Raw genomic sequence first — 19,643 nt, 5'->3', positions numbered from 1 at the left:
GAGAAGGAAGAACAAGAGAAGGAACAAGAAGAAGAGAAGGAAGAACAAGAGAAGGAACAAGAAGAACAAGAAGAACAAGAGAAGGAACAAGAAGAAGAACAAGAAGAACAAGAGAAGGAACAAGAAGAAGAACAAGAAGAACAAGAGAAGGAACAAGAGAAGGAACAAGAAGAAGAACAAGAAGAACAAGAGAAGGAACAAGAAGAACAAGAAGAAGAACCCCTCTGTGTTCTCCTCATCCGTTGGAGCTATTGTTCCAGCAGTCACACCAGCCTCTGATTAAATTAGCATTGCTAACCTCGGCCTTCACAGCGTAATTAATCTGCAGCGCCTGGCTGAATAAACAGAGTAATACATCGCTGACAGCTCGGACACTTTACATCTGTTGGCCCGGGAGCGGCGTGCTAAGTGTTAGCGTGGCGCTTTGGCCACTTAGCAAAGCTAATGAGGAATAAAAAAGAAAAGAGGAGAGGAAATAATTTAGGGAGGAGTGCTGTGGAGAGGCCTGCGTTGACATGTCTGCAGACGCTTCACTTAGTGGGCTTTTTTCTTTTCTTAAACACTGATAATGATCACAGCTCATTCCATTTATCCACTTCCTGTTTTGCACGGCTGTAGGTAGGTTTTCTAAGTAAATAAGAACCACATGGTGAAATGGTAATGAGCAGATTAGCCTGTAACAAGAAATATAAAGCTGTAACTGTGTCAACGCTTGGCAGAGGAGCTGAAAGCATTCATCTAGAACTGTGGCAGTTAATCTATTTTACACAAAAACACAACATATCTTTTGGCCACAGCGGTTGAACTCCACGTGTTCGATGCCATACGAGTGGACTGGATTTCTAAAGCCGTCTGTATTATTATTTATCCGTTTGGATCGTTTTGCTGTGTGCATAAAATATTGTGGAATAGCAGGCAGCACAGGACTGACCAGTGGGCCACTCGGTGCTGCAACAAAAATATAAATAAATCTCCTGCTGCACACAAATAACTTTCACAGACTTCTTCATGAACCTCTCATTATAAAAGAGACATCTGTCGACAGGACGGTTAAAAGATTTATATGTAACCCCCCCCCCCAACAAAAGCTGTTTCAATGTGCACGTGCACATTATTTAAATCAACAGATTGACGTCACAATTTCCATTTCATATTCTCATATAAACTACACACACACAGTGTAGTGAGAGGGCAGTGAGGTGGAGTCCTCTGTTTTGGTGTGTGTGTGTGTGTGTGTGTGTGTGTGTGTGTGTGTGTGTGTGTGTGTGTGTGTGTGTGTGTGTGTGTGTGTGTGTGTGTTTGTGTGTGTGTGTGTGTGTGCTCACCCCTGTCTAGCTGTGCTGCGTTCGGGTACGTCGGTTCCAGACTTGGCGTCATTAAGCAAACCCCAGACGAGCGAGCTCGGACCTCCACCGACCTCCTCGCTGACAGGCGAGACGACTCCCTCTCCACTGACACACAAACATCAACATGTGCATTTCTTCCATGTGTAGCATTCATGGCATGAATCCTCCAAAGTGTGCCCCGTCTTCCTCATTGATAATCATTTTTGTTTAGATTTTCTATTCTCATATTAAATCCTTGCTATGGCACACTTTAGTGCATGTAAACGCTCTCCGGGGAACAGGGTGCTCAGACCTTTGACCTCGTGACTAATCATTACCATTGGCAATCTATATAATTTGAGTTTATTTTCCTGTCAGGTTCATCGTAACTCATCATAAGTCTCTGTAGATAAGAGAGCCTCGGAAATAACCCGGCGCTGGAAACTCAGCTGGTTCCCAGTCCTCTGTGTTCTCTCAGTAATGAAATAAAGGAGACGTCTGGAGGAGATAAGGGTCCTGCGCTCCTCTTCTGCTTTTGTAAAAAAGAATCTCTTGTCCCACTCTGGCCTGGAGGCTGACCAGTGCAGGCCGCCGGCCAATGGAAAGACAAAAAGAAATGACCCTGAACTGGGTGAATTAATCTCCGTGGACGCTGGTTGATGTGGAGGAAGAATCACAGGCTTTCCTTGGAGAGTTTGGGTAAATTACACCGAGTCGTAAACAAATTTGTCATCTTAATCTGGGCGAAGGGAACCGAGGCAGGGAGGCTTTGGAGAGGTAATAGGAAGAACCGGTCCGATAAGTTTAATGCGGAGAGTTCCCTTCTCTCCCAGGAGCAGATTACAGGTTTAATACAACACAATCAGGAAGTTGGCGGAGCATAAACCCACAGAAAGTCCTTTTACCTCATTTTTAACGTGAGATAGGTTTAGATATACATCTAACAGCAGATTATAAACAGCTACAAAAGAAGCTAAGCTAATTAATTCTTTTAGTAATAGTGAATCGATTCTGTTATTTTAGGGTTTTATTTGCACCACTTTATTCGCTGTTACTTTTAATGTCTCCATTTTACGTGAAACACTTTGAATCACCATTTTCCTTCATGATTTACTGGAATATAAATTAATTAATTGCAATGCGATGCATCATGGGACTACTTTACCCATCAACGTGACACTCAAAAACGGATCAATTTCAATCTGCTATTATTTGAAACTGTGCTGCATCTGCTCATGCATCACCCGGACAGTTGTTCTGCTGGTCCAACTCTTTGCCCTCAGGAACCCAAAGGAACCAAGGGTCAATGTGCGGCAATTGGTTGGTGATCAATTCGGCAATCGCTAGATTGACAGCGACGTGTTGGGTAACGTCCCACTGCACTGGCCAGAAAGAGGGAAGTCAATGGACCTATTTTCATGCCAGCGTCTGTACCTTACGAGGATAAGCACGGCTGGACGTACTAACATTAACCGTGGCTCTGTTCTAGTCAGTGTGCCACGAGGCCTGTCGAAGGAGCCGGCAGGTGCAAAACTGGCTAAATGGAACACAGTCTCAGGTATTGTTATTCCATGAAAAGTTTGTCTACCTTTATCCAGGGATCTCTCCAGGGTTCTGAGTTTCTTCCTGACCACACTGAGAACCACTGTGCGACCCGTCTTCCTCATCACCTCCATAACCTCCTGATTGGTCAGCCCGTGGAGACTGACACCGTCCAACTGTGGGAACCGGCAGCAGGACAGAAAGAAAGACAGGTAGAGGTGAGGGGAAAACGGGGCTCACTTCAGGTCGGGCGGTTTGTTCTTTTCTCTAGATGTTAAGTGCGTTACACATTTTAGGAAATGAACACGGATCAGCAGTAAAGGCAATAAGTTCATATTAACGATTAAATCAGGTTGTTACAGCGAGCAGTCGGTCGTGGATTCGGATGTTTCCGCTGTGGTCTGCAGCGCTGCCTGGAACCACATGTTTCACAAACACACCTACTGCATCTGAATCAGGAGAGAGAGGGGGGGGTGGGAGAGAGACACAGAGAGGAGGGGGGGGGGGGAGACAGAGAGAGAGAGAGAGAGAGAGAGAGAGGGGGGGGGGGGGGAGAGAGAGAGGGGGGGAGAGAGACACAGAGAGAGAGAGAGAGGGGGGGAGAGAGACACAGAGAGAGAGAGAGGGGGGGGGCGAGAGAGAGAGAGAGGGGGGGAGAGAGAGAGAGAGGGGGGGAGAGAGACACAGAGAGAGCGGGGGGGCGAGGAGAGAGAGAGAGGGGGGGGGGGAGAGAGACACAGAGAGAGAGAGGGGGGGGGAGAGAGAGAGAGAGGGGGGGAGAGAGAGAGAGAGAGAGAGACACAGAAAGAGAGAGAGGGGGGGCGAGAGAGAGAGGGGGGAGAGAGAGAGAGAGGGGGAGAGAGATACAGCGAGAGAGAGAGCGAGAGAAAGAGAGCGAGAGAGAGAGTTTTATTGGACCATTAAAAACAGAGGTAATATGCAATCCGCCATAAATCTGCAAAATTGTGATGAAACAAATTGACTCTTGACTTTGTGCTGCAAGCTGTGACCCGGAAAATGGAGAGAATGTTTTTTACTTCTCAGTTCAAATAACCAAACATATGAGTATAAATTCAGAATGAGATATGTATATATATGAATTAAATGAATCCTGTTCTGATTTAAGCAAGGTTTGTAAAATATAAAAGCCTTAACTGTAAAAACTCATGCAGCTGCTTCACAATAGGAGCCCTGAAGCTGCTTCACAATAAGAGCTCTGTAGCTGGTTCACAATAAGAGCTCTGCAGCTGGTTCACAATAAGAGCTCTGCAGCTGGTTCACAATAAGAGCTCTGCAGCTGGTTCACAATGAGAGCCCTGGAGCTGCTTCACAATAAGAGCCCTGAAGCTGCTTCACAATAAGAGTTCTGCAGCTGGTTCACAATAAGAGCCTTGAAGCTGCTTCACAATAAGAGCCCTGAAGCCGCTTCACAAAAAGAGCTCTGCAGCTGCTTCACAATAAGAGCCCTGAAGCTGGTTCACAATAAGAGCCCTGAAGCTGCTTCACAATAAGAGCTCTGCAGCTGCTTCACAATAAGAGCCCTGAAGCTGCGTCACAATAAGAGCTCTGCAGCTGGTTCACAATAAGAGCTATGCAGCTGGTTTGACAATAAGAGCCCTGAAGCTGCTTCACAATAAGAGCTCTGCAGCTGGTTCACAATAAGAGCCCTGAAGCTGCTTCACAATAAGAGCTCTGTAGCTGGTTCACAATAAGAGCCCTGAAGCTGCTTCACAATAAGAGCTCTGCAGCTGGTTCACAATAAGAGCCCTGAAGCTGCTTCACAATAAGAGCTCTGCAGCTGGTTCACAATAAGAGCTCTGCAGCTGGTTCACAATAAGAGCCCTGAAGCTGCTTCACAATAAGAGCCCTGAATCTGCTTCACAAAAAGAGCCCTGAAGCTGCTTCACAATAAGAGTTTTGCAGCTGGTTCACAATAAGAGCCTTGAAGCTGCTTCACAATAAGAGCCCTGAAGCCGCTTCACAAAAAGAGCCCTGAAGCCGCTTCACAAAAAGAGCCCTGCAGCTGCTTCACAATAAGAGCTCTGCAGCTGGTTCACAATAAGAGCCCTGAAGCTGCTTCACAATAAGAGCCCTGAAGCTGCTTCACAATAAGAGCTCTGCAGCTGGTTCACAATAAGAGCCCTGAAGCTGCTTCACAATAAGAGCTCTGCAGCTGGTTCACAATAAGAGCCATGAAGCTGGTTCACAATAAGAGCTCTGCAGCTGGTTCACAATAAGAGCCCTGCAGCTGCTTCACAATAAGAGCCCTGCAGCTGCTTCACAATAAGAGCCTGCAGCTGGTTCACAATAAGAGCTCTGCAGCTGCTTCACAATAAGAGCCCTGCAGCTGCTTCACAATAAGAGCCTGCAACTGGTTCACAATAAGAGCCCTGAAGCTGCTTCACAAAAAGAGCCCTGAAGCTGCTTCACAATAAGAGCCCTGCAGCTGCTTCACAATAAGAGCCCTGAAGCTGCTTCAAACAAAAGGCCTCAAATGAATCAATGATAAAAGCCCCACAGCAGTCTTATGGTAACAATCTAACAGCTGCTTCACAGTAAAAGTAATACAGCAGCTTTACAGTAAAATGACTACAGCTGCTTCACAAAAAAAGTCAAACAGCTGCTTCACAGTAAAAGCCCTGCCGCCACTGACAATAAAAACTCCTACAGCTGATAGTAAAGGCCCTTGCAGCTCCTTCAAGGTTAGTTACTTCACAGTAATGGACCTGCAGCTGCTTCACAGTAAAAGCCCTCTAGTTGCTTAATTGTGAAAGCCCGAAGGCAGCTTTCACTGTGAGGTTGTAGGTACACCACAAACAGTGACATAATAGTTAGAATAACACATGCTTAGTCCTGATAAAGGCTAATTCAATGAGGGAGTGATAGGTTTGTTTAAATGTGTTTTCAATACATTTTGACAGTGTTAGCCTGTCCTACCCGAGCTGGCTATGGTATTTTCTGTGTATTCCTAGTGCGTTTTACTGTGTCGAGTGTGCTTTAACTGTACTTTCCCGTCCTACCTTGGCTGGTCAGGGGGTTGTAGCCGATGATGGAGATGCCGAGGCTCTGGCCGTCGTTCTTGGTTATAGGAACCTCGTGGATCTCATATCCCTCCAGATTGGGCTGAAACACAAACAGAGAGTCCATTTATTATTGGCCTGCACCTTCTCCAAAGCCAGCACCGAAACAAAGAGAAAACAAACTCTTTCCTCTTTTTGTGCGTTTGTCCAGAAGGATCTTAAATTATTCTACAACTTCAAACTCGTAATCTGAAATGATTACTCTATAATCTGCTCACCGTTTTGCTGTGCCGGCGTTGGGGTGGTATGGCCGGGGGACGGGCGGGTAAGGAGGAGACAGGGGCCGAGTCAGGAGGCGGTGGGGGAGGCGGGCCTGTTGACCTTTGACCCCGGGGATCTCTGGCGATCAGCAATGTCACTTGGCTTCCACACCCTTGCAGCACCTTGACGACCTGGTCGCTGGTGAGGCCGCTGGTGGGCGTTGCCCCAATGCGAAGGATATGGTCACCTGTGCGAAGACGCCCGTCCTGATTGGAGGAGAGGAGGAGCATGAGAGCCAAAACATTGGAGAACACTTGAACATAATCAGAAAGTAATAATAATATACAAGAATAAGTGTCCAGTGGCCTTTATTTACAACTGCACAGAGAAACGGGCTGCTATTTCAAAGCTTGTATTAGAGGCAGTTCTTTGTATCTTATCATTTGAATATCTCTCAACATGTTGATGGCGAGCCGGCAGCTCATAGCCAACGATGCTAACATTGCACACTTTTCTGAAAGTGGCGATATAGCGAACAGTGTTTACCTGGGAAGCGGATGGTGAGCGCTACGCTCCAAAGTTACAGCTTAACGGTTGTTTGCTGCTTTATTAATGTTAATAAATGCAGCTCCTTTAAATCGTTTAAGATGCTTCTGCAGTTCATGTTTTTCTCGTCATCTTTGACATTTTACAACAAACGTATCTGTCAGCTACAGGCCAAACGAGACTCCTGCTGTGGGGAAGTCAGGAGAAGGAGAGCAATGATGAAAGCAAAATGCAGAGACGGGGAGAGGAAGCTAAATGGCAAAGGGAGATGAGGCAGAAGAGATAGAAGATAAAATAAGACATTTTATAGGTGTGTTGAAAAGCCGTGTGGTCCAACATGTCTTGGAACTTTCTTTCCATTTCTTTGCAGAGAAATGAATCTTGTCCAATTAATCAAATTGATATAATGAATCCAATTACACGGCGATGTTTCCTCCCTCAGTCCTGCTGCCTGTTCTGATGCACTAAACCATGAGTCCAAACTCAGAACAACAAGAATCAAGCAAGTACAATTTCTTCAATAAAGTTAAACTACAAAGTGCTATCAGTAAGAGACATTTAAGTGCTACTAGAGTGCTACTACGGCTCTACCTTCCCTATTCAAGGTATAGTCGAAAAAGATGTGTTTTTAGTTTGCGACGGAAGATGTAGAGACTTTCAGTTGTCCTGATGTCAATGGGGAGCTCGTTCCACCAATGAGGAGCCAGCACAGCAAACAGTCGTGATTTTGTTGAGTGTTTAGCTCGAAGTGACGGAGCTACAAGCTGATTGGCAGAAGCCGAGCCAAGTGAACGGGCTGGGGTGTGAGGTTAGACCATGTCCTGGGTGTGAGGTTAGACCATGTCCTGGGTGTGAGGTTAGACCATGTCCTGGATGTGAGGTTAGACCATGTCCTGGTGTGAGGTTAGACCATGTCCTGGATGTGAGGTTAGACCATGTCCTGGGATGTGAGGTTAGACCATGTCCTGGGTGTGAGGTTAGACCATGTCCTGGATGTGAGGTTAGACCATGTCCTGGGATGTGAGGTTAGACCATGTCCTGGATGTGAGGTTAGACCATGTCCTGGGTGTGAGGTTAGACCATGTCCTGGGTGTGAGGTTAGACCATGTCCTGGATGTGAGGTTAGACCATGTCCTGGGTGTGAGGTTAGACCATGTCCTGGGTGTGAGGTTAGACCATGTCCTGGATGTGAGGTTAGACCATATCCTGGGTGTGAGGTTAGACCATGTCCTGGATGTGAGGTTAGACCATGTCCTGGATGTGAGGTTAGACCATATCCTGGGTGTGAGGTTAGACCATGTCCTGGATGTGAGGTTAGACCATGTCCTGGGTGTGAGGTTAGACCATGTCCTGGGTGTGAGGTTAGACCATGTCCTGGATGTGAGGTTAGACCATATCCTGGGTGTGAGGTTAGACCATGTCCTGGATGTGAGGTTAGACCATATGCTGGATGTGAGGTTAGACCATATCCTGGGTGTGAGGTTAGACCATGTCCTGGATGTGAGGTTAGACCATGTCCTGGATGTGAGGTTAGACCATATCCTGGGTGTGAGGTTAGACCATGTCCTGGGTGTGAGGTTAGACCATGTCCTGGGTGTGAGGTTAGACCATATCCTGGATGTGAGGTTAGACCATGTCCTGGGTGTGAGGTTAGACCATATCCTGGATGTGAGGTTAGACCATGTCCTGGATGTAGACCGGACCCGATCTGTTCGCAGCACGGTACGCAAGTACCAATGTTTTGAAGCAGATGCTGCAGCCACCGGTAACCAGTGAAGGTCACGGAGGATTGTGGGTACATTTCGGGAGGTTGAAGACCAGTCGAGCAGCTGCATTCTGGATGAGCTGTAGAGGTCGAATGGCATTAGCAGGAAGACCTGAAGGAGGGAGTTGCAATAGTCTAGCCGGTTGGATGACCAGAGCCTGGACCAGAACCTGGACCAGAACCTGTGCCGCCTTCTGAGTGAGAAGAGGTCGTATTCTCCTGATGTTGTACAGCATGTACCTACAGGAGCGTGTTATTGTGGTAATGTTGGCCGTCAGGGAGAGTCGACTGTCAAGTGTCACACGAGGTTCCTGGCAGTCGGAGTCGGAGCCAGCACTGAGTCGTTGAAGTTAATAGATAGGTCAAGTTCAGTCTTGTCCGGGTTAATTTTCAGGTGGTGTGCGGACATCCACTGAGAGATGTCGGTCAGACATCCACTGAGAGATGTCAATCAGACATCTACTGAGAGATGTTGGTCAGACATCCACTGAGAGATGTCAGTCAGACATCCACTGAGAGATGTCAGTCAGACAGGCAGAGATTCATGCTGCTACCTGTGTTTCGGATTGGGGAAACGAGAGGATCAGTTGGGTGTCGTCAGCATAGCTGTGGTAGGTGAAGCCATGCGAGAGAATGACAGAGCCGAGAGAGTTGGTGTACAGAGAGAAGAGAAGAGGACCAAGGACTGAGCCCTGAGGGACCCCAGTAGTCAGAAGACAAGGCTCAGACATAGATCCTCTCCAGGTTACCCGGTAAGAGCGGTCGGTGAGATAGGATGAGAAGAGTGAGAGCAGAGCCTGAGATACCAGGTCCTGGAGGGAGGACATGAGGATCTGGTGGTTCACTGTGTCAAAGGCAGCGGAAAGGTCTAGAAGGATAAGGACAGAGGAGAGAGAGGCTGCTCTAGCAGTGTGAAGCTGCTCAGAGACAGCAAGGAGGGCAGTCTCTGTTGAGTGGCCTGTCTTGAATCCAGACTGGTGGGGGTCTAGAAGGTTGTTACTGTGAAGAAAGGAGGAGACTTGGTTAGAGATAGCTCGCTCTAGAGTTTTGGAGAGGAAGGGAAGGAGAGAGACAGGTCTGTAGTTGTTGACTTCAGATGGGTCAGAGTGGGTTTCTTCAGGAGAGGGTTGAGTCCGCCTCCTTCAGAGAGTTGGGGAAACAGCCGGTTGAGAAGGAGGTGTTAATAAGATGGGTGAGAAAGGGAAGAAGGTCCGGAGCAATGGACTGGAGAATGTGAGACAGGATGGGGTCAAGGGGGCAGGTGGTTGGGGGGTCAGAGGTTACCAAGGTAAGAACTTGATTAGGAGACAGGGGGATAAAAGAGGAAAACAAGGGGGAAGAAGGTGAAGTTACTGGAGGTGTAGTTATAGAAGATGGATTAGTAAATGAAGAGCGTATGTCATCTTTTTTGTAAAGTAGTCAACAAAGTGTCTTGGTAGAAGGGTGGAGGGAGGGGGGGGACCAGGGGGGGGGTCAAGGAGGTTGAAAAAAATAGAGAAGAGCTTTGTGGGGTTAGACAAAGAGGATTCGATTCTGGATTGATAGAACAGACTTTTGGCTGCAGAGAAGGAGGAGAGAAGAGATTGATAGGCGAGCAGGTCGCCGGCGTGTTTGGATTTTCGCCATTTCCTTTCCGATGCTCGCATAGTGGCTCTCTGAGCACCGAGTCAGACAATCACGGAGCCAGAGAGGACTTGAGGACCTTTAGAGTCGTAAGAGGACAGAGAGAATCAAGAGAGGACGACAGCGTAGAGAGAAGAGTGTCAGTGGCGAAGTTAGGATGCATGGGGGAGAAGAGGAGAGGAGGGTGAGAGGGAGAGAGGGTGAGAGGGAGAGAGGGAGAGAGGGTGAGGGGAGGGTGAGAGGGAGAGAGGAGGGTGAGAGAGAGAGAGGGAGGGTGAGAGGAGGGTGAGAGGGAGAGGGAGAGAGGGTGAGAGGAGGGTGAGAGGGAGAGAGAGAGAGAGGGTGAGAGGAGGGTGAGAGGGAGAGAGGGTGAGAGGGAGAGAGGAGGGTGAGAGGGAGAGAGGGTGAGAGGGAGAGGGAGAGAGGGTGAGAGGGAGAGAGGAAGAGAGGGTGAGAGAGAGAGAGGGTGAGAGGAGGGTGAGAGGTAGAGAGGGTGAGAGAGAGAGAGGAGGGTGAGAGGGATAGAGGGAGAGAGGGTGAGAGGGATAGAGGGAGAGAGGGTGAGAGAGAGAGGGTGAGAGGAGGGTGAGAGGGTGAGAGGGATAGAGGGAGAGAGGGTGAGAGAGAGAGGGTGAGAGAGAGAGGGTGAGAGGGAGAGAGGGTGAGAGGGTGAGAGAGGAGGGTGAGAGGGAGGGAGGGAGAGAGGTAGAGAGGGAGAGAGGGAGAGAGGGTGAGAGGGTGAGAGGGTGAGAGGGTGAGAGGGTGAGAGGGTGTGGATGTTGCGACGGACATGTGCAGAGTCCGTTGTGGGAGGGTTGTCAGTTCCAAAGAGTGAGAGAGAGTAAGAGATGAAGAAGTGGTCAGAGACAGGAAGTGGAGTTACAGTGAGGTTTGATGTGGAGCAGTTTCTGGTCAGAGACAGGAAGTGGAGTTACAGTGAGGTTAGATGTAGAGCAGTTTCTGGTCAGAGACAGGAAGTGGAGTTACAGTGAGGTTAGATGTAGAGCAGTTTCTGGTGAACATATAGTCAAGGTGGTGTCCAGCTTTGTGAGTAGGAGGGGAAGGACTGAGAGAGAGCAAAGGAAGACAGTAAGAGTAGCAGGTCACATGACTTCTGTCTGGATGTTAAAGTCACCCAGAAGGATGAGAGGGGGGGGCGTTTTCTGGGAAGTTTGATAGGAGGACGTCTAGTTCTTCCAAGAAGTCTCCAAGGAGTTGCCAGAGTCATGCACAGAAAACATTCTGCATCAGTTTTCACAGGCTGAGGGCAAACACTGTTATTCATGCAGAACACGTCCACTGAGCTTTCCTTTCTGCTTCAACAGCACAGGTTTCCACTAGCCGCTGCTCAACTAAGGCAGCCGCTTGTTTCAGTACTCAGTCAACAATCAGCCAAAGTCAATCCAAGAATCACGTACCGTAGTTTAATCTGATTTACCTGATGTGGACTACGTAAAGTCATTCTCCTCCCTTTCCGCGGTCTGTGCTACCTATTTAGCGAGCGTACTGGTGCAGCATACCGGGCTTAGCGCCGCCCAAGACAATTGGGATGGTTTAAAAAGGTGCAATGTGTGAGATCTGGACAGAGATTTTGTTTAAAACTAACTTGTGTATTGTGCTGCAGTGATGACAGTTGAATTGAGCGTGCTAACCAGCTAGCCCCCCGGCCTGGTCTCGTAATGCCACTTGTTCCCTGAGAGTCACTGACTCGGCCTCCGTCTCACAGAGCTGCCAAGGGTCAACTGCTCTCCTCCCGGCATGGGCAGGACGAGGCAAAGGTGAGAGTTGTTTTCCCGTTTCTGCCACTTTGGATTGAATCCAAATGTCAATCAACAAGCTATCAAAGCGAGCGCGGGCCGTAACGACTAATTGTACTTTAATAATGCCCCGCTGAGGTTTGGTGTGGTGTTCATTAAGATCATGATATAATACTCATCTGCTGAACGCACCTTGTCCGCCACGCTGTCTGGGATGAGCGTCCTGACCACCACTCCGGCCGTCCTCCCTCCCACGATGCCGAAGCCCAAACCAGATCCATCGTTCACCAGCTCGATTTCCTCCACGTGCCCCCACTGGTCCTTCAGCATTAAGGCGGAAGACATTCATTAATGGGTTTGACAGGTGTTTGGCTGATATGTGATGAGAAAAGTTATTCTTACAACACCTCAGCCATTTATTAAAAGAATCAGAAGTTAGTTCATATGTCGCTAAGAAACAAAGTTGCACATTTCCCAGATTCTGAATGAGACTTGATTGATTTTTCATTGTTTATCAAAAGGTTCACCTGCTTGTTCCAAATAGTTCTAAAAAAAAAAAACAGTGATATATTCTAAAAAGCTATTTATGTCCTATTGCTGCTCTGCATTCCTGTATTGCTGTTTCCTGTTGCAAAAATAAAATATATACACAAATGTAGATTTCCTTAAATAGGATCTATTTAGTTTTTGTCATCATTTATTGGATATTCATCCAGTTTGTTACTCAAGTGTGTCATGTGACAAACTTTAGAGTTCAATAAAAGTACACAATACAATAGGTCACATCCCGAAATACTGTCACTTCTTTGAATAATGTTGCAGCTGTTGATAAAATGCAAGAAAACACATTAAAAAAATCTACAAATATAAAACTGGTGAAAGTGAAATGAGCTGCAGTCCAGCAATAAAAACATTTGATTTGTTCTCATCCAGTTGTCTCTTCGAGCAGATCAATGCAAAGTTCATATCCATCATCATTCTTGAGTCATGAATGAACATAAAGGCTATATGTCTCGAGGTGAAAGGTGGCTCAGCGTGTCCTCCTCTCTGATCAATGGCAGGCTGCAGCAGACACCTGCAGGGGAGGGGGGGTCTCTGATCTGATAGGGGAGGTCTCCCTCCGTCTAATGACACAAACATCCAGGACGCCGGAAGAGGTCGGATCGCACTCAATGTGCTTCACAGGAGGCGACCTGTGACCGCAGAGACTTTATTACGGTTACGGTGATAGATTTCTTCTGGTTTTGTGCATTAAACAATTATTTCCTTTTTCTTTTCTACCAATACTCGGGTGTAATAAGTGTCAGTGACACCGCTGTGGTAGTTGACCGATGGCTGGTGAGGCTGAGTTCGCCATGTTGGCTGCTAGCTTCCTGCCTGTGAAAATTAATGAACACAAATAGAGTACAGAAAGTCTCAAATGAGTTTACTATTAATGTTCAGCCTGTGAAAACTGATGCAGAATGTTTTCTGTGCATGACTCTGGCAACAAGAAGTCTGCTTTATAAACTGGAGTCCTGGAGTTTGACAAACATGCCAGGGAGGGTCTCAGTATATTTGGAGTTCGACCCATACTAGGGATACTAGATTTATTGGTCTCCGCTGCACAGATTTCAACCAATTATTTTTGTTTTATTTCCCCTTTTTCATCTTTCCCCCAAATACTAAAACCCCCACTGTACTCTATTAATGCTTTCTAGATGAGGCTCCACTCAAAGGAGGATTCCCTGGTTCCAGTAACAGACTATGAACTCAAACTTCAAGTATCTTCTCAGAAACATAAAGGGGACATTGGGAGTCCTGTCTGCATCTTTACTCCGATGCATCTAATAAATGTACAATGCGTTGTGATATTGATAATGAAATTCATAATCTAATTGACTTTTCTTTGATCAGATAGTTCCGAGTTTAAACCACTTCAGTCTGTATTTTATTTGGACAAAGTTTCCATGCGGTTGCTTGTGTTTGGCTGTTGGTCCCTAAAAAGATAAAATAACCTCTGCAACAAGGTCAATATATTCCTCTGCTTTCAGTAATAAGTTTGTTTTCATGTGATTGACAGGAGGCTGGCCATGTGACCGCGATGACAGAGGAGTTGGCAGTAAAGTTCATAAACTTTCTCCAGTTGTTCTTCAGTTCATTTCCTCTCAGTAAAGGCCGTTTTAAAAAGGTCCCTTCGGGTTTCTTTAATTGCGCAATCTGTTATCTTTTATCTCTGTTCTTTCTACTTTTTGTCATATTTAGGAGAGCAATAAATAACATGCAAAAAAAAAGTGCATTCGCCGACACACTGTCCTAATCGATGGCGGGGAAATATTCACTAAATAGACTAAAGCTGTAATATCGTATCCGACTCGTTGATTTATACCCGTCTTTACGAGCTCACGTCTCCTTTCAGCGTCCAAAACCACTCCAGCAGGAAGAGGGCTGGACATCAGCGGCTGCGATGGCGGAGCAGAGCCGCCTGAATCGGCCCGGCAGAGGAGTCTTGGCTTCGGTGGGGACGGATAGTTAGCCGGGCCAGAAGAACAGCAATAAAACCCCAGCCAGAGTTGTGTTTTTTATGCTTACGGCTCCATTAAACGTGACCTCGCTGGAGACGGGACATGAATAAAACAAAAGCAGGAGGACTCGGAGGCCCGGTATGCAGGACGTGGCTCGGTTCCAACGAGGAGGAGGAGGAGGAGGAGGGTAGCAAACAAGGGGGGCAGTGTAATTCTGTGTGATAATGACCCGACAATAGAGCGGGGCAGAATCATTACGGCTGAGGCCGACCTGTGATCTTCGGCTCACATTAACAGTCCAGACCACATCGGTTGTTTTTACAGTGGAAGTCTTTTCTTCTTCTAAATGTCTAAGCCCTCAAACATGTCCCGTCTTGTATTGTGTCCAATAACTCAGTAACAGTACGTCAATAGTGTTGGGGATTCTTCCACCTGTCATTTTATCTTTATTTCTCATTAAAAGGCTCAGGTTTATTTCCCTTAAAAAGGCCATTCTGTCATTATTGGCTCTGCAATTAAAACAAACTTTAATGCTTGGAAGAGAACTGGTTTTGTTTTAGCGTTTAGTGAGAATGACTACGACTTTGGCAAGGACATTAAGCGATTGAGTCGTTACTTTAGGAAAAGGTTTATGACTTCAGAAATAGTATCCAGCTGCATCGTGTTCTAGTTGAGCTGCAGCTCAGTCACAATTCAGGTTTCAGAAGCAGCCATACTTTCACAGGTTTGCAGGTCATTGAAATAATAACATACGCTTTAATTTGACAACTTCGTTTGGCCTCTTTCTGCGATACCGGGCAGAACAGTTGTGAAATATGAGCCGCGATGAAAAGGGTCATAATCGCTCCGTTGTTTGACAACAGAAGCAGACGAATAAATAAAAACAATTATATGGTGAATTCTGCTGCACTAAAACAACGGAGAGCAAATACATATTACATATCAACTTTAAAGGGGACGCATATGCTCATTTTAAGGTTCATGCTTCGATTTTGTTTTCTACTAGAACATGTTTACGCACTTTAATGTTCTTAAAAAACATTACTTTTCTCAGAAATATCTGTATTCACCATTAGTCTGAAATGCTCCGTTTTAGCGCCTGTCTCTTTAAATCCCTCTTCTAAAAAAAGAAGAAAGAAAGAAAGAAAAGCCCAGTCTGCTCTGATTGGCTAGTGAGAACAAAGATACCGCACCTTTGGAAAGGTAGTTCAAGGGCGGTAACTTCCAACGCGGAAGTGACTTAAAACCTGCATTCTCTCTACTGACCAGCAGGGGGAGACTCCTCTGGTTGCAAAACAAAGTCAGATTGTATAGAAGTCTTTAAGAAAATGACTTCTTCCCTCAGTAAACTTACAATATTAAGATACATCTTGCATTAATAATAACGTCCAATATTATAATATATCAGAATGTAATGAGTACTTGAACTTTAATATTTTAAGTACATTTTGCTGATGTAATGCTGGAGTTCAAGTATTTGGAAATTGTAGTATTGCTACCTTTACTTTAGGTAAATAAATCGGTCTACATTTGTTGGAACTTCTTCCATTTAGGTTATTACTAATGAAAAATGTAATTGTGTCATTAAGTCTCTTGCCCATGTTGAGGTTTTCCCAGCTATCTGGTGTGAACAAGGAGATTTGATATTAATGAGCTCTTCAACTTAAAAGCTTCTTATTTGGTACTTAAAGTTGATGATCAGACTGTGGGCTTATTATTATTATTATTATTATTATTATTATATGCGGATGATGTAGTTTTATTTGTTGAACAGGGAAAAGATCTGCAGATTACATTGTTGTGGAGTGATGCTGCAAATGGAGGCAGGAAGGGAACTTCACCTGTCGCAGATTATATTTGCCAATAGAATATTCTGAGGGGTAAAATAACCTGCACGTTCTTTTAACTGAATCAACCAGTTGACCAATGCAGCCGTATCTTTGGCGTCTCATAAACCCGTGACGGCTGGGCACGTTGTTTGCATGACACTTAAAATAAAGAAATCAATGGAAACTAGAATCTTCTCCGCTCCACGGACCAGTTTGGGAAACTCTGGTTTAATTACAAGCCAAATAAAACGCTGCGCTCGCACACGTGACGTCGTCCCAGCTCAGACTCCGGTGGTTTGAGTTTCACAATGACGTCACATCCTCATACACCACCATCTGAGCCAGTCATTGACTCGTCCGTCATGTGGACATTCATTGATCGCGCCCCCTCGCAGACTTAAATACATATTGTCAGGGGCGAAGCTGCAAGTGGAGCACTAACTTGATTTCCTATAGGCTTTAAAAAAGGTCATAAAAATCATCCGAGTCAATGTCAGCAGACTTACGGCTCGTCATAAACAGGACGGTCTCACTCTGATATGGAGGTGTGGCCTAAAAGTGACCTCCACTTATGATTGATGCACCTCCCTTTTGAGTGACAGCCAAGCCGCTGGGTGATGTTTCTGTGTGTGGAACCTGCTGCACTCTGCTGGTTTAGGACCAGACCTTAAACAATGAATTTAAAAAAGCTCAACAGTGACCCAATGTGCAAACTCGGGTTTCAGTTTTCCGTCACGTTTTGTTCCCAAACGATTAAAGCTGAGACGTGGTTTAAGATGCAGAGCAACGGTCATTTAAACCGTCTAGCAGGATGTTTACAGTTACGCTTAATTAACCTTCACCTTGAAATGGATGCTAAAGATTTGGGAATTGCTTTATCTCACAATCTAAGCGCGTTTTCCTTTTTCTGTCAAACAACCAACAGTTAAACTTTAGTATCAGAAGTGCGGCTCCCATCTGGAGTCACACTGCATCTCATCTTCCAGTCTCAAGAATGTGCTGCTAGCGCAAATATACAGATTATTGATCAGCGAGGAAACTAATTTACTCTGTTTGCACCAACTTAAAACCACATAAACCTGAACTAATACATACTTTGGTACAGTGTTTCTCAAATTATGGGTTGAGGTTCTACATGGGGTCATTTGATAGAAAAGATAAGGTCCTGGAAAATGTGTAACATTTCTATGTTTATTTTCAAGGTTTTGAGAAATATAAAAACATTTTCCTATTCTTTTTAAAAGCAAAATGCAAGGCTATCAGGATGTGGTTAAATTAGCTTAGCGTAAAGACTTGAATCACCCACCCAGCGGTGGCAGGTACATCAGTACATTTACTTCAGTACTAGGAGGTGCATCACAAAACTCACACTAGTCACAGATCGGATCAGCACAAAAGAAATAAATGAAGTTGCAGATCAAGTTCCTCTTGCCAGCGATACCATTTTGTTGTTTGGTTGTAGCAGCTGATCTACAAGACTCTAGGCTATTTTCTATTTGTTTTGCCAACGTCCCAACAATACTTTCAACCACTAAGTCTGTAAAGCATCAGACATTCTAAATGTTATCCTTTTACTTTGTTTTAGTGGTTTCTTTCTTTAAAAAAACAAATGATAAGGAAATAAAAGATTGTATTTTCTTTTTATTAAAAAGATTCTTGTCATTAGTAGTTGTATTGATGTATTATAAACTGATTAGAGCTGGTGTTAGCAAGTTAAACAGCTCATAATTCATCTCTAATATCTGTTTATGCTGCTGTGAAAACTTTTAAACAACTGGATTTATTCAAATTTCTCATCAAAAGATTATATTTGAAGACATCATGTTAACGCTATAATTTACCTTTGCTCAATACTAATTTTCACTGAACCGAGCCTGAATGCACCATAATGTCACTGAACATATATTGCATGTTTCACTGAATAATGAGCTGTGATGGGTAAACTGTGTGATTAATCTGCAGTCCAGGTTCAGGTACAGATTTCAGTGTCTCATCCCCTTCCTGTCCAGGTAAACCTCCAGATGTGTTGGTGTTGCATGTTTGTGATGAACTGAATGACAGAGTGCTCCTTGGGTTGATTAAAATCCTTCTACTTCTGAAGTAAACTCTCTGACCAGCTATGAATGCATGGTCACAAGCTGAAAACAGGGTTCTCAGGTTCATGAAGAGTTTGAGATATGCAGAAGGAGTGCTTTTACTTTTACTACTGCGAGTACATTTTGCTGCTGTTACTGAGACAATGCATACTTTTACTTGGGTAAGGTTTGGAAGACAGGATCGGAATACTTCTCCAACACGTCTAAAAGCTCACGAGTAACAGGAAGTATCTTGTTTGTTTCACCTGTACACAAACAGAAATGTGGTTTGTGATCTTAGACAGAATTATTGAGCTTTATTTCTTCTTTTATTTTTTTAAAGAAAAGGAAAAATAATCAGTTAACCAAATCAGTGTGTGAAAATTTCTTTTTCGAAAGACACAAATACAATTGCATTTACATTTGTTTATTGCGGTGACACCGTGTATTCCTGTCTTACCGTGCCGACGGAGGCGGCGGGAGGCGGCGATGACGCGTCCAGGGGCCGGTCCAGGGGCCGGTCCAGGGGCCGGTCCAGGGGCCGGTCCAGGGGCCGGTCCCGGGCCACCACCAGCTCCACCGTCTCCCCTGGCTGCTGCAGGAGGGTCAGCGCCTGCCGCTGGCTGATCCCCGGCTCCAGAGGAACCCCGTTTATCACCAGGACCTGGTCCCTCTCCTGGAGACGCCCGTCCCTGCAGCCGAGACACGTCAGCCAGTACTTTTCAATGACACAACACTGATAAACGTCATTTTATAATTTAAACAAAATAACTCTCAAGTTATAGTAAGTGAAAGAGGTTTCTGTCAACATTTGAGGCGAAAGGCTTGAGTCATGTTTACTTCTAAACCGTCTACCTGTCTCCATTCAAGAATAGACTTAAGACTTTCCTCTTTAATAGTGCTTATAGTTAGGGCTGAATCAGGTTTGCCCTGGTCCAGCCCCTTGATATGCTGCTATAGGCTTATAGGCTGCTGGGGGATGTTTTAGGATACACTGAGCACCTCTCTCCTCTTCTCTCTCTCCTTATGGATGAATTTACATCTCTCCATTGCACCTTATTAACTCTGCTTCCTCCCCGGAGTCGTTGTGACTTCCTGCGTTGGCCTCCTGCCTCCTCTCTACCTCCTTCTGTTTCATGGATTGTGGAGGTCTGGATCGTGGTCCATGTCTACTACTCATTATTCATAATTTCTGTCATATTCATGTAATGTTTATGTAACTCTGTAACTCTGTTCATCTGGTCACATGACATCTATTCTTCTGTCCATCCGGGGAGAGGGATCCTCCTCTAGGGATCCTCCTCTGTTGCTCTCCTGAAGGTTTCTTCCCTTTTTTCCCTGTGAAAGGTTATTTCTGTTCTTTTGGGAGTTTTTCCTGATCCGATGTGAGGTCAAA

At 45.5% G+C, this 19,643-nt stretch overlaps 1 protein-coding gene across 4 annotated transcripts in view; it reads right to left on the bottom strand.

The window, feature by feature from the left end:
- Positions 1-19,643, bottom strand: part of patj (PATJ crumbs cell polarity complex component) — a 139,205-nt gene that overhangs the window by 113,413 nt on the left and 6,149 nt on the right. For all 4 annotated transcript variants that reach the window (XM_034529891.1, XM_034529892.1, XM_034529893.1 and 1 more), the window contains exons 6-12: positions 18,708-18,939; positions 12,032-12,160; positions 6,166-6,414; positions 5,888-5,990; positions 3,228-3,316; positions 2,914-3,043; positions 1,326-1,451 (exon numbers count right to left, since the gene is read on the bottom strand). In XM_034529891.1, the coding sequence (XP_034385782.1) occupies positions 1,326-1,451; positions 2,914-3,043; positions 3,228-3,316; positions 5,888-5,990; positions 6,166-6,414; positions 12,032-12,160; positions 18,708-18,939 (1,058 nt within the window). The remainder of the gene's footprint in view (positions 1-1,325; positions 1,452-2,913; positions 3,044-3,227; positions 3,317-5,887; positions 5,991-6,165; positions 6,415-12,031; positions 12,161-18,707; positions 18,940-19,643) is intronic.

This window comes from Cyclopterus lumpus, chromosome 4, assembly GCF_009769545.1.
Source record: "Cyclopterus lumpus isolate fCycLum1 chromosome 4, fCycLum1.pri, whole genome shotgun sequence".
Classification (NCBI taxonomy): domain Eukaryota; kingdom Metazoa; phylum Chordata; class Actinopteri; order Perciformes; family Cyclopteridae; genus Cyclopterus; species Cyclopterus lumpus.
The sequence above is the reverse complement of the archived record's forward strand: the minus strand, read 5'-3'. Positions and strand labels throughout refer to the sequence as shown.